General features: G+C 37.5%; 2 protein-coding genes across 2 annotated transcripts; both read right to left on the minus strand.

Moving 5' to 3' along the window:
* Nucleotides 1-3,693: 3,693 nt before the first annotated feature.
* Nucleotides 3,694-4,851, minus strand: LOC137745084 (probable CCR4-associated factor 1 homolog 11). Its single transcript, XM_068484958.1, has one exon. The coding sequence runs from the start codon at nt 4,638-4,640 to the stop codon at nt 3,792-3,794; it is 849 nt and encodes a 282-aa protein (XP_068341059.1). The 5' UTR covers nt 4,641-4,851; the 3' UTR covers nt 3,694-3,791.
* Nucleotides 4,852-10,138: 5,287 nt separating this feature from the next.
* On the minus strand, nt 10,139-12,844 carry LOC137744984 (ubiquitin-conjugating enzyme E2 variant 1D). The gene is made up of 4 exons (XM_068484821.1): nt 12,597-12,844; nt 11,834-11,973; nt 11,108-11,233; nt 10,139-10,553 (listed from the first exon to the last, which is right to left on the minus strand). Exons 1-4 carry the CDS (start codon nt 12,628-12,630, stop codon nt 10,413-10,415), a joined length of 441 nt encoding a protein of 146 aa, XP_068340922.1. The 5' UTR covers nt 12,631-12,844; the 3' UTR covers nt 10,139-10,412.
* Between the last annotated feature and the right edge of the window lie 1,292 nt (nt 12,845-14,136).

Raw genomic sequence — 14,136 nt, forward strand, 5'->3', positions numbered from 1 at the left:
TGCTTCTAGAAAATTAACAAAAGCTAGGCTAAGTTTATTTACTCTGTCCAGGTGGAGTTTGTTACCTTTTTCATTTGACCGCCCATGGCGTTCATATCAAAGACAAACAGACAAGTGCCACGGCTGCTACGTAAGTTGATCGAAACATTATTCAAGAATATCAACTGCAGCCCCACCTCAAATTAGAAGAGTGCAAGGTCACTTGATTGAGAAATTGTTGACCCACATTTGAAAAGATGGACGACCCTCTATCGGCCTGAAATTCTGGGATAGGGCCGAGTTGATTAATAGCCTGAAAAGGAGGTTGCAAGTTTCGGCCCAACGGTGAAGTGCTCGGCCCAACGGTGGAGTCCTAGGTGAATTGGGATTGCTTAAAAGATGAACATTGGATTATGGCTCGGTCAAGTCCTAAACAAAGTGGGACTGTTGGAGGATCAAGATGGGTTTTGATAAGAATTGAATTAAATTGCTTATGGATCAAATCCTCGTGTCTCAATAGAGAATGAATTAATCACATAAAATGATTTGGTTCAGAATCTTAGGTCAAGTCCAAGAGGGTGAGACTCGGTGGAGAGATAGTTTTAGTAAAAGTATTCGTGAAGATAATTTGTTCCTATAGCTCGGCATATATGGGCATCAAGAAATTTGTTCCTATAAATACAAGAGATCGTGTAACAAGAAAGGGACCTTTAACTCAAAACACAAATCAACGTGAAAACTTTTCACGCACTATTGTGAAAACTAACTACTTCACTAACGGTTAGCACAAATTTTGAACGGATATACGGGTTTGGGTTGGTAATTGACGGATGACAACCGACTAGATAAACTGAGTTTTCCAAAAGCAAATAATGAAGGTGACCGACTAGATAGATTGGGCCAAAGTTATAGAGTCAGTTTGCCTTAGGGTCTCAACCGCCTGTATAGACAGGGATTCTCCCAAGTTTGCGACTGACTATTTATGCAAGTCTTACTAGCGAAGAGTCTTTGATTATTTCACAGAAATATTACTTTATCAACCTTCTCAAAGAAGTGAGGTGTTACTTTTAGGTTATTTTAAGAGTTCAACACTCAAACAGTCGATTACTTTTGAACTTCACAACAATTTGTATAACTTTGTCTTCACATTTTAGAACCTAAGGCCGAGAGTGTTCCTTTCTCGACTAAACTCGCTCAATTCAGGAGTCAGCAACGCATTTCACCATATTCACCACATTCAAGACATTCACCCGGGCGAGTTCAATGGCGAGTTGGCACGACCGCATTAGCATTCAAGCCATTAAAGGACGTAGTTAGCTCTTAGTTACTTCGACTTGCGCCACATAGGCTGTGTAATTTTTAGGTTTAACATTTTAGCATGCCCAATGGGACACTTAGGCCATCTCCAACCGAAGCTAGCCCTCATCCAGAGTATAGCCTTGCACGAAATTATTTTTTAATGAACAGTCCAAACCATATTTATATACCATCTCCAACCGAAGGGTGCTATTTTTTAGGCCCCTAAATAATTTATTATTTGAAGTTTGTTCTTTAATTTTATTGGTTAATTAAATTAAACTACCATATTAAAATAAGGTTTCCGAACATATTTTGACTATCACTTGAAGATGTGGCCATTTGAAAATTATTGAAAAAAATAAAGGAAAGATTATTGGAAGAGGTAAGAGAGGGGTGTGTATAAAAAGAGTGTTTGATGTGAATAGAATGTGAAGAATTGAAATACAATGAGGTAAGATAGTATGAAAGTGTGAATAAAATGTGTAGAAATGTCTTATGTATTTATAGGAAAAAAAAATGAGATTTTTTTTTTAATTTAATTTCGTCTATAAAAAAAATATCCAACTGGGCTCAATTGAACGAGCTGGCTAGCTAGCTAAGGATAGCCAACCCAGTAGCCATATGGTTGGATTTTGACCCGGTGGGTCTCAATGATTTTTGGTCCAAACCTCCATTATAGATGGACTTTTGTGTCAAAAAAAGTATCCTTCGGCCTATAGCCCTAAGAGGCCCGATTGGAGATGGCCTTATTGCAAATATGTGAAGGCCATTTGATATTTTCATATTCCAATCGTATCAGTTCTTTCGGTTAGTTGAGATCCAAGCTCAACTAAGGAAACTTATTCAAAAGAGTGAGAGGATAAAAACGGCACGGGAGGTGGAGAAGATTCTTGATGAACATGCAGAGATGAGGAATTCTTTATCCTAAATGGTAAAAGTGAAGGCTCATTTTGCCTTACGGAACAATAGGTAAAAGACAGCGTCCATTTTAATACATGACACGGCGACTAATCTTCAGGCTCGATGGTTCTCGGTCTTCTTCCCCTACATCTGCTGGAACTGGTGTTATAATTTGTGACCATAATGGCTCTTTTACTGCAGCAGCTTCCCATCATTGTTCTCACACCTCTTCTGTGGAGGTGGAGGCCTCTGCTGCCACGGAGGGTCTTGGTGGACTTGGATCCGCCGAGAAGCCAACAGTGCTGCTGATGCCACCGCCAAGCTTGTGAAAAGGAGGTTGTGCGTTCGCAACTGGGTTAACACCCCTCCACCCTCCCTGGTGTCCGTTCTCTCTCATGACGACCTCCCTGCTCGGCCTACTTAATGCTTCCCTTGCTGCTGCTTTTGTATACTTGTTTTTTTCTGTACCCACTGTTTTGCTGCACTGTTTTTCTTCTACCTGTTTTTTTGTTTGTTCCTCTTCCTTTGTGGCTTTTATCAAGTATCACTATCACTTGACCAAAGAAATATGAACGAATATTTACAGAGCTAAATGCGACTGTAAAAAGTAATTAACAGTAAATAAACAACCGTCTGCATGGAGAATCAATCTAAAATGACCACGTTTATGGAGCTAAACGTGATAAGAAATTCAAAGAGAACTGGCAGAATCCTAAACCTACCATTCTAAAAAGGCATCAAGTAAGAAGGATTGGGAGCACCACTACAAAACCCATGGCCTTTTAACTTCTCATGCCGATGACCAGAAATGTCAGAAAGCATATGTCATGTAAGTTGAACCCAAGCACTAAGTAACAATTGAAAACTAACTGGCATGGGACAAGTTCTCGAGCAGAGGCTGAAAGGCTGCTTGCTAGTCTTCTAGCCTTGATAGGAACCACAATATTAATTAAGTTTAATCATTGACCGAGCCATGCATATAATCTCACACCACGTTTATTGACCGCCATCGCCATATTCCCTTCTCGACACTCTTACCATAAGTCCAAGCTTTCTTAAATAATTCAATCATCTTGCTAAGTGACAACAATGGGGGCCTACGATTCCTATGACAATGACCAGCAGAAGAATTATGCAAAGTATGCACTGTTTATGTTGTTTTTATATACCAACTACCAAGAGAATCCAACTTCAGGAATCCCTTCAATCCATCAGAATTCTCTTCTGATCGCTTATATCACTCTAGGACAATTCATAGAGAACCCTACAAAAGACCTGTTAACCTTCCCTCTCTTTATAATCCCCAACTCAACAGTCTACAATCCAATGGAAAAACTCCGAATTCTCTAAACCCGCAACCCCACCAATCCTCTCTTCCCAAACATCTCCAAAGTTCCTAATTCTATAAGCTTCCAAACCCATCAATTATCACAAACAGATATGCACATAAGTAAATGAAGGATCAGAAATCCGAAAAAAGCTCGCATCGAAAGCGAAACCAAGAACCGCAAAGAATTAATAAAAGCCTAATAATATTGATGAAACCAAGTCATGTATACAAAATTTACTTAAAAGAGAGAGAAATCTATGAGCAATGGATTCCAATGAAAAAATCAAGAAACCTCTAGACCATACAAAACGCCGGCGTACTTCACGATCCCGTCCTTCGGAAAATAGACCTCTCTGATCCTCTGGAACGCGTGCAGGGTTAGCAGGCTATCCGACCCTGCCTGGTGGCTCTTACCGGCAATCCGGCCCACATTCAGTGTCTGGCAGACCCGGTCCAGCCCACCATAGAGGGCGGCGCAGAACCTCGTCAGGTGCTTCACGTCGTACACTCCAGACCCAAAGAAAACCCTCACGTAATTCAAGAACACCGACAACTCGTCCGGCAAGACTTGCTGAGTCAACAACTTGACCAGGTACCCGAAATCGTAGGCGCTGTGGAACGTGACCCAGTTAACGGCGTCGTTGCAGACGAGCCCCGACGACATCATCAGCTCCGCGAACCGGACCGAGTCCACCCCGAAATCCCGGTTCCGCTCGAAATCGATCCCCTGGCGGCGAAGCAACTCGACCGAGTCGTGCGCGTGGGCGTCCCGCGCGACGTCGAAGTCCCGGAAATTGAATTCCCATATATACAGATTCTTGGTCCCCAAATCCGGTAGATTTCCGCTGTCGTCCGAGAGGGTGAGGCCGACCTGGATCAGATTGAGGCGATCGACGTTGGCCTTGAGCATGAGGTAGTGCGCGGCGGGCTCGCGGTGGTAGAAATTGGGATCGTTGGAGTCGGGTCGGACCACGACGCCCGGGAATTCGGTATCCATGGAAATCAAAGGGTAATCGTCGATGACGGATCGGATCAGTTCGAACTCGGACTCGAGGTTATCGGACCACACCGAGCGGATCAGGATGTCTCGCGGCGGCGGAGGCTTGGGTGGAGGGGGGCCGGATGATGACATCGCAGAAGGTCGTCCAGATCGGATTGCGAAATCGGATCCGAATCGACGATTGTTTGTCACTGAAATTAAAAAAATAAATAAATAAAAACGAGGGTGGAATTTGGTTAGGGTTTGACGGATGATTTTGAAGGAGGAACAAGAAAGAAGGGAGCAGTTTTATACAAATCAATCGATAGTTTAGAGAGAGAAAGGGATGAGAGAGAGAGAGAGAGAGAGAGAGATAGAGGGACGTGGGGCAGTTTTTTTATAATTTATTTACTTTTATTCCCCGATTTGTTGCGGAATACTATTTTTATTTATTTTTGTGGGGTTTTTTATTGGAATTAAATAAAGGTGGTTGTCGGTGATTGGCTAGTTTATTGATTTGGAATTTTGTGAATATTGTACAACTGAAAATTAGCTAAAGTAGGAAAGTGGTGGGGTCCATGGGAAAACTATGGGCCGACTTGGGTTTGTCGTGTAGTTGATTAGTGGGGTGAATCGGGTGATGTGGATATAGAAAATGGGCATGTAGTTAATTATTGAGTGCAACTTATCCACAAGATAATGAAAATTCGAAGAACGATAGCGTTAGTCGTTCATTTATGTTTGTGAGATCCATAAAATAAAAATGTAGGTGTTGTCCTACACGAAAAATACATCTATATCAAACGTTCTTCTAAGGATAATCTTAAATTTTGACGAAAATTATAGAGAGCGTTTATTGATTGAAAAGCATCATTTAGGCATACTGATGACGTAGATGGTGTCGCAGTGAAACTAATGATAGGATTGACGTAACAGTAATTGATGACATGCTACTTTAGTGGGTTTATCAACTAATCTGACTACCTCAACCCAACCAATCTGACTAACCCAACTTAAATATGCTGGGTTGGATTGGGTTGGGTTGTAAACTTCAAAAATTTATTTTTATGTAAAAACACGACCACTCGGTCAATAAATGGATTGGGTTGTTTAAAGTATTGTTAACTCGATTAAAATTGACTCACTCGACCAAGCCACGCAATGCACTGCCCACCTTTAATCCCATGGAAGAAACAAAAGCCGAACTTTCCGTTCAAAGTTTAGCTTGTTTGCTTAAATGACTTGAATTATATATGGTTGTTAAGAAACAACGAGTTGAAACACATGCTGTGTGTATGATCGAGGGGCCTTGGGTGCCAGAACTCGTGTGTAGGCCCTCAAATTTGTGCTTTTGAGTTTTTACGGTCCAATGAAGATCTTCTTGGTGATGTTTTAATTGTTAAAACGTAAAATCTTGAACAAAGACATAGTTTGAAAGGTCAAAATTGAAACTCCCACCATACTAAAAACCTAAAGAAACATCATACACTAACACTCTGTTTGAATGAGAAAATTTAAGATTACTTAATTTTAAAACGACGGATATTGAAATAATAAAATTTTATTTTCTAAAATTTGTGAATTTTCTTATTTGTATAAATTAAAAGAACAATATAATTTGAATACGGAATTTGTTATTGTTAAACTCTTAATCATAGCAATTGGGAAATGACATATACTTACATGGAATTTAAACTTGGGAATTGGAGGTCTCAAATTCCAAGTTTTTTTTTCCATGCGAAAATTCTAAATTTCTATGTTTATAAATCCAAACAAGAAATTTGGTACGTGAAAATTTATAAATTCTAAATTTTGTCCACATTCCAAATTTATTTTCCTCATCCAAATACAGTGCAAGAAAGTAGGCAATTTAAGAAAGGAGTTAATGGATTGAGCAAGTTCAAGCAAAAACTTTGTCTCCTTAATTTTGTGATCCTATTACTTTCAATACAATGTACTCTTATTTGGAAACCCAATTTATTTTCAAAATTCAACTTTTTTTTATCTCCTAATTTTAATTTTAAGATGTGTACATTTTAGAAATGTTAATGAGACTCTCTAAAACAATGACACTCTTCGTAGATTTTCTATCACTTTTATGTTTTTGGTTCAATATTCATAATGTTGGTACGGAATTGACGTTAAACTATTAGGTGACAGAGAATCCATAAAAAAATTCACTTTTAAGAGAATCCTCTTAGTATTTCTCGTATTTAAGTATTCTAAAGTTGAAAATTTTCATCTCATAATTAATAAGAATCATAATTTTAATTCAACTTCTACAATTAATTGGAAATGAGAGTGAAAAGCCGAATCTAGAGGCCTCGTTTGGAAACTCGGACTGTACTGATTATTTATATCGAATAGGATAAATAGTCACTGGATAACATTGATTAAATTAGTAGGGCATTTGGTGCAGTATCAGACTAATGACCGTATAAGAAAGGGGAAGCAAAAAATAAAATTTGACAAGTTTCACATCTAAAAAACTGATCATACTTCTCATTCAAGTTGTAGAACGCATTAATCTCTATCAAAAACATCTGCCCGAATTCTCACAAACTCTTTTTCCTGCTTGTGAAGATGACGAGTTACGCATCTCAAACACTAATCATACTTCTCATTCAAGTTGCCCATCTTCCAATGTTGCTCCATTGCAGGGTTTTCTTCCCAATGGAAGCCAATCTCATCACCCAAACATGCAGAGTCTGTCATCTTTCTCTTCCACTTGGTGGGTTGCGATCGAAATTCCAGAAAAGGGTTCGAAGGTTTTGGATCAGAGAATCGCAGGAATTCAAAAAAAAAAAGGAATGGCCTTTGAGAGCTTCAAGTCTCAGGTATTTGACCCCAACAACAAACCCTAAATTCAAAAATTATAATTAAAACACAAAATTACATAATCAATTGCATAATTACAGAGAAAAGAATAACTAGATTCAAACAATTGAAAGAAAATTGCAAGAAAAATAGAAGGAGGGGGAAGAACAGAGGGAGGGGAGGAACCTGGGAAGAAGAAGAAGAAGAATGAGAAGACAAACCTGGGAGAGAGCGATGTGTCTGGAGAGGACCGGAGTGGCTGGAGAGGAAGGAGAGAGCGAGAGATTTTCTTGTACAGTCTGGAGAGGAAGAGAGAGCGAGAGTGCGTTTTCAGGAGGAAGAAGAGAGCGAGGTGCGTTCTTAAGAAGCCAACTAAATTGTAACGTGGTTTTAGAGGGGATAAGGAAACGGATGCTTACAGTATAAAATAAGTGGGTCTGGATTATTTAATCCGGTGGTTATCTAATACGAACGAACATCAAATATTGTGCTCTGTATTATTAATCTTATCCGATGTACCAAACACGGCCACAGTTTGCTCAACAAAAACAGAAGAAAGAAAGAAAACCATATACATAGAAGAAGTGATTGACTTTGACAAGTCAGCATTGCGTTGTAGAATGCCAAAAATGTGCTCAGTAAAGTGGCACTGAATGTGAAAGCCGTGCGCCAAGTTGTCGCTTGCGTGCGTCTGTTACCTAGCGTTTGGGCTGTTGCTGACTCATTCTTCATGGTTCATGCATTTGTACACCGAAAGAGGATCCTCTCCTCCTGAGCTCAGGATAAGGATTCTTCTGACCACGAAATTCAGGTCGTTCAATTTTAATCTAACTACTCTAAACAGGAAATCCTTTAAAAAGTTATAATAATTGCAACTGTTGAATTAAAATTGAACGATCTGGATTTCGTGATCAGGAGGATCCCACATCCTATGCTCATGAGAGGATCCTCTTCCTTTGTACACCAGCCGCTTGTCTGCAAGGGAGGAACAGCAACTTACACGACATGGGTTTGCCGTATTTGTTGTCGAATTATCATAGAGACAGGTTAAAAATATATTTTCGTCAACTTAATAATTATCATCTGCACAATTCATTAGATATGAGATTTTATCACAAAAGTTATCGGTATTAGTTGGAGCAAGATTATGATATTTAAACTCTTATTTTCTCAAAGACACGATCGATGAGATATTTCAACAATCGTAATATCCCGTGCTAATTTTTTAACATTAAATGGTAAAAAATTTACACATATTACTATTGTATTTGGTATAAAACACTACAATAATGGTATATCAGTGCCATAAAAGTATATACCTGATGAAGTGGAGGGCATAAGTCCAAGCAACAAATACTAAATATTTACCAGAAAACAAGTTGTGATAGTTGGGTCACCTAATTTTACTTGTTTTTGCGTATTCCCACTTGGTTACAAAAATCAAAATTAGATCAATGCTGACCCAATATTTGAATAATAATTTACAGCTAAGCTCTTGTGTAATGTATAAGCAACAATGCTAAAATAGTCATAAATGTGTAAAATGAAATAAAATATATACTCATATAACCGTTTCAAATACAGTGTACTTGATCTTCAAAATAGAAATAATAATAAGAGCGGTGTTATTCACACAACTCTCTTAATTTTCGACTGTCTAATCGAATTAATTGAAGAATATATGTGTGGACAATACCACCCTGATGATATTGTATATACACGTTTTGTGTTAAGAATGATTTAATTATTCACTATATTCAAGTTATATTGATTCATTAAGTTAAAAATGAAGACAAAGTTCTAAATTATGTCTAAGTTGAAGATGACAAATGAACTAGGGTGTGTTTGAAAGTGCTTCTAAAATAAATGAAAACACTTATGGAGAAAATATTTTTAGATTCCAAAAACATTTGTAATGCAATTGGAAAGAAGCACATTTTCATGTTTTTAATTTTTTTTTTTTCAAAATCTATTTGCATTTTCATAGACGATTGATTTCAAAAGTACGATTCATCAAAAATACTTTCAGTCCTTTAAAACACACTTCCAAAAACACCCTTACTAATATGGCGGTGTTGTCTTACCAATTTGAGAGATTTGGAATAATATACCTTTCATTCCCAATACGTTAAATCTAAGGAGTTATCCAGTTTAGTCTATAATTAATCACCAATCGTGGCATGCTTTAGATGAAGTTCGTGTCAAAACTCAAATCCATTATTTTAAATCCTTATCGAAGTATCCGCAAAATCACTTTCAATTTGCTCCTTGAATTTTTTAAATAAAATTGAGATTTGAACAATTAGAAATTGTCAATTTTCCCTACTGAAAAAAGTTGAATATCCAACACTAGTCCGCGTCGTACCTTCACTCAAAACATCCCTAAAGCAGCTGCAAGGTAGTGACCAACCAATTCAGAAAATTGTTGAACGCATCATCTACAAGTTACAATTGGCAAATGCTAACCAAACTGATTCTTTAGTGATTAGATTTCGTGCTTCTGCATCAAAAAGATTGCGGTAGACGGCTACCGGACCTCGATCGTCTTGAGATCCCATTACAGTACATCTCAAACAATTTACTTTGAACCGATGCACAGATAATGGACACAACACAATTTACAGTTAATCTCTTAACAACACAATTAGTGCCCGATTCAGAGAGAAACATGCTTCCTACTGTCGTTCGAGTTTCGCTTACAACCACAATTTACCTGGTGTTTGATTTACCGGCCCCCTTTTCAAAATATAATGCTTGCAATTTGATACAGTTTACCCTCAAATTAACAAAAAAGAAAACAACAAATCAAGAACAAATACGATGGCGAATGAGTATATATACAGATAAAGGGTAGAAGATTCCACTTAAGGGGTATGTTAAATATTTGACACACATAAAATCCCATTAATGAAACAGCATCCCTTCAATACAGTTCGACAAAATACGAAAGCAAAACAAAGACGAAGCCATGGAGAGGTAACAGGAGAAACTTTTTGGGGGCACTACCCTGCATGTTCTTAACATAGGATCTACGAGGGCATTACAAACTATATATTGCATATAGCATATGCAATTGGATCCATGATGATAACTATACGGTCTTGAAAGCTAGAAGTAGGTACCTTCTGGAGGCTGGACCAACTTCCGGTTATGCGGGGCTCCCATCTCCTTTTTCAGCTGTGTAAGAATATCTTCCATGGTGTACTCCCGCTGCCAGTTTGCAAGAAGTCCAAACTTCTTTGGTTCCACCTATCGAATCAAATGCACTCAGATATTGTAAAACCAAATATCGTTAGGCACAACCACTTGGACTGAATTTTCAATAGTCATACACCTGGTCAAAAATTCGTCTGGTCTGGCTTTACTGTTCTTATAATCATATTCAATATCATTGAAGAATAGAGTGTGTGTGCACGGACATGCGTGTGTGTTGGGTTGGGGGGGAATAATGTGGTTGTTTGTTGTAGCGGTTGTAAAAGACTAAGGTACATTATTTTTCTTCTCGCCAAAACAAAAGACAAATACATTACATATTGTCAAATGCACTCAGATATTGTCAAACTGAATATCGGTTGGACTGAATTTTTAATAGTCATTACATCCGGTCCAAAACCCGTCTGGTCTGGGGGAGACAATCCTGTGGTTGTAAATGACTAAAGTACCTTATTTTCTTCTCCCCAAAACAAAAGACAAATACATTATGTATCGTAAGTGTAAACCACTAGCTGCAGTGAGAAAAGAATATGCAAAGCAAAACGCAAAACAACTGAACTAAAAATCATGTAATGAAATTGTGACCATACCACTCCAGTTTCATGGTTAACACAAGTCATGTTAACCCGAGAATGAAAACGAACACTTGGTGGCTTCTCAGGGTAATCTTTATCACAGAACAATTTCAACTGATAGATCCGACCTTCATGTACAGTCTGGAAAAAAGTAAAAAATGGAAATATTACATTAAACAAAAAATACATGGAAAAATATATTATGAAGCAGTAGAAAAGAATTATTTAACTGCAAACTAATTCAATGAAGGGGAATATAGAAAGAATTAGCCCCGAAGGATTTTATGCTATATTTGAAGGTTGGGAAAGGGAAGCTTCTTCCCTTTATTCACGAGATTTGAAGAGCATAAAACCAAGCCCCAATCCCTGCAATGCACCTTCCTTTTCCAAAATAGGTCATTTAAAGAAAGAGATTGAACAATTAAAGTCAGTTTTTAAGCAGGCACACGTAACTTGCATCACCTGTGAAAACCCACTACATCGTAATTATATTTTAGTTAGTTCAGCCGATGCTTGACACTAAACACACATCCTTTTAGGATCTAGTATGCTTTGCACAATCAACCCTTTCTCCTTTTAAGGTCTAAATCAGGGACTATTTGCAATAAATTTAAATAGAATTTCTTGAAATTCGGGAGAGACTACAAATCCAACACAATCTTTTCTGATAAGCACACGAAATCTGACAAAACAAACGTTAAACAAAAACATGATATAATCTAAACGCGAAGCGAAATTTACATTGTGGGGACCAATAATGGTGCCAGTCCAAGAACGCATGTAGATGTCATCTCCGTCATCCATCCCATAGCTGACAGTGCCATCCCCAATACCTTTTTCTCCTCGTTCAAGTTCCTCCAGCAATCTGAAGTTTCGTGGGACTGCAAGAAAACTCAAGGGTTATACGTGGTTGAAAGAGTAAGGGAACATAACCAGAATCTTACATTCTTAATAAATTCCTTTTATTTACAGTTTTAGGAATGATAAACACAAACACAACCAAAAATTTATATGCAGAGAAACCAAACCATGCTTGGATTGAACGGAACATTAGTTGGCAGCTTCAAATTTCAATGGACAATAATTAGAAGAAAAATACAAATTTGAATATACAAAAAAAAAAATTGATCTTTTCCTCATAAATACTCTCTATATTTCAAAGACAAACACAAAGTTCAATCTTACCTTTCAAAGTTCAAATACTGCATGCGCAAAATTATTCAGAAATGAGCTCAATATTTTGATTGCAATTAAACGAATTAAAAAACATTAGGGAAAAAAAAACACAATTCAATTCGATGCAACAAAAAAACCCAGCTGGAAAATGCAATAATTAAATCAACTAAAGGCCAAACTCACCTACCCACATGCGAAATCATATCAAAAAACTCATAAACCACAAAGTCAACAAAAAACCATTTGCACAATCGATCAAAATTACACAGGAACAAAAAGATCAAGGCAAAATTCGATCAAACGATGACATGGGTAATGATAAACTCACCCACGACACTCGATCCTCCTGAGCCCAGCGTCATAGATGATGACGATGATCAGTTGGGTGGGTGGGTGGTTGGATTCTCAGGTGGGTGTGCCGAGATCTAACGAAAGCGAGAGGTATCGGAGGTGGGCGGAGGCGGTCGAAGAGTGAGGAATATGAGAGAATCTGGTGAGAGAGAGAGAACAAGGCGTTGAAGGCAAAGTGGGATTAAAGGAGAAGACTTGAGGGGCAAGAGGGATTTTGATAGGTTATGACGAAAGATGATGGGTTGGGATATATTGGAATTTTGGGAATTAGGCGACTGTTTGTTTGCAATTTTAACTTTCACTTTGTCTTCAAAAAATGACAGACACTGTTATTTTGTCTTTGTGGGTTTTCATGTTTGAGCCTATTGGGTTGTGATCACTTTTATTGGCCCAAAATTGCTATTGGATCAAGGAGGTATGGTGGCGACCCAATGACAATCCTTCGTGTTCGGGAGAAGGATTTACATCGACCGGATTCACAGTAACAAAGTTTTATGGTGCAATATGTATTGTTATGTTTAAGTTTTTCTCAAGATGATAATGCATTATTAGATTTGAACGTCATGGTCATACTGATCGCAGTCTATGTTAGTTGTTCTTTATGTTAAGTAGGGTTATACGCATTTTGGGTTGGTTTGAGGTTGTGGTGCTTGAAAAAAAAAAAAAAAAAAAAACTAGTGATTAAAAAATATGGAACGCCAAATGTATTTGGTAAAACAAAAAAAAAAAAAAAGTTTATTTAAAAAACTGATGTTACTGGTAGTAGAAAAGTATAGAAAAACATAAGCAGTGAGGTATCCTACTTCTAGAAAAGTGTTTATTCTAGAAAAGTGCTTCTAGAAAAGTGTTTATTTTCAAAGCAGTACCTCCAAATGGCAAGCATAACTGCCCGTATTTTAAAACTACGATCTTTGCCCTTGTATTGTTCTTTTTGATAATTATGATATCACATTAAATACTATATTCTTTTTAGTAATTTAACATATTCGCAACAGTTTTATATAAAAGTTACCAATAATTAGACACAATTTTTTTGTTGTAAAATCACTTTTACAAATATCAAATACCTGACAACTTTATTTTACGACCGTTTATTCTCATAGTATAACAAAAACAACTTTTTTAAAAAATGCACAACAATATAGGGTTGGGTTAGGTTCGAAACGGTTCGGTTTTTTGCCAAAAGCACAACCAAACCGAAATTTCAAATTTCAAATTGAAACAACCGAACCGTAACCAACCATAAATGCACAGTTGAAATTGTTCAACATAAACAACCGTTTCAAACAACCAAACCATAAATGTTCAGTTCAAATTTGTGTCGTTTATTGTACTAACTTTTTAAAAAATGCACAGCAATATAGGGCTGGGTTCAGTTCGAAACGGTTCAGGTTTTTGCCAAAACCACAACCAACCATAAACAACTGAACAAAGATGCTTTCCCACTGTTTCAATTTCTTTCTAGCAATACAATAGACGACACAAATTCACTTTGACAAGTTAGTACAAAATCTTTT

The sequence above is a fragment of the Pyrus communis genome, chromosome 9 (assembly GCF_963583255.1).
Source record: "Pyrus communis chromosome 9, drPyrComm1.1, whole genome shotgun sequence".
In the NCBI taxonomy this organism is placed as follows: domain Eukaryota; kingdom Viridiplantae; phylum Streptophyta; class Magnoliopsida; order Rosales; family Rosaceae; genus Pyrus; species Pyrus communis.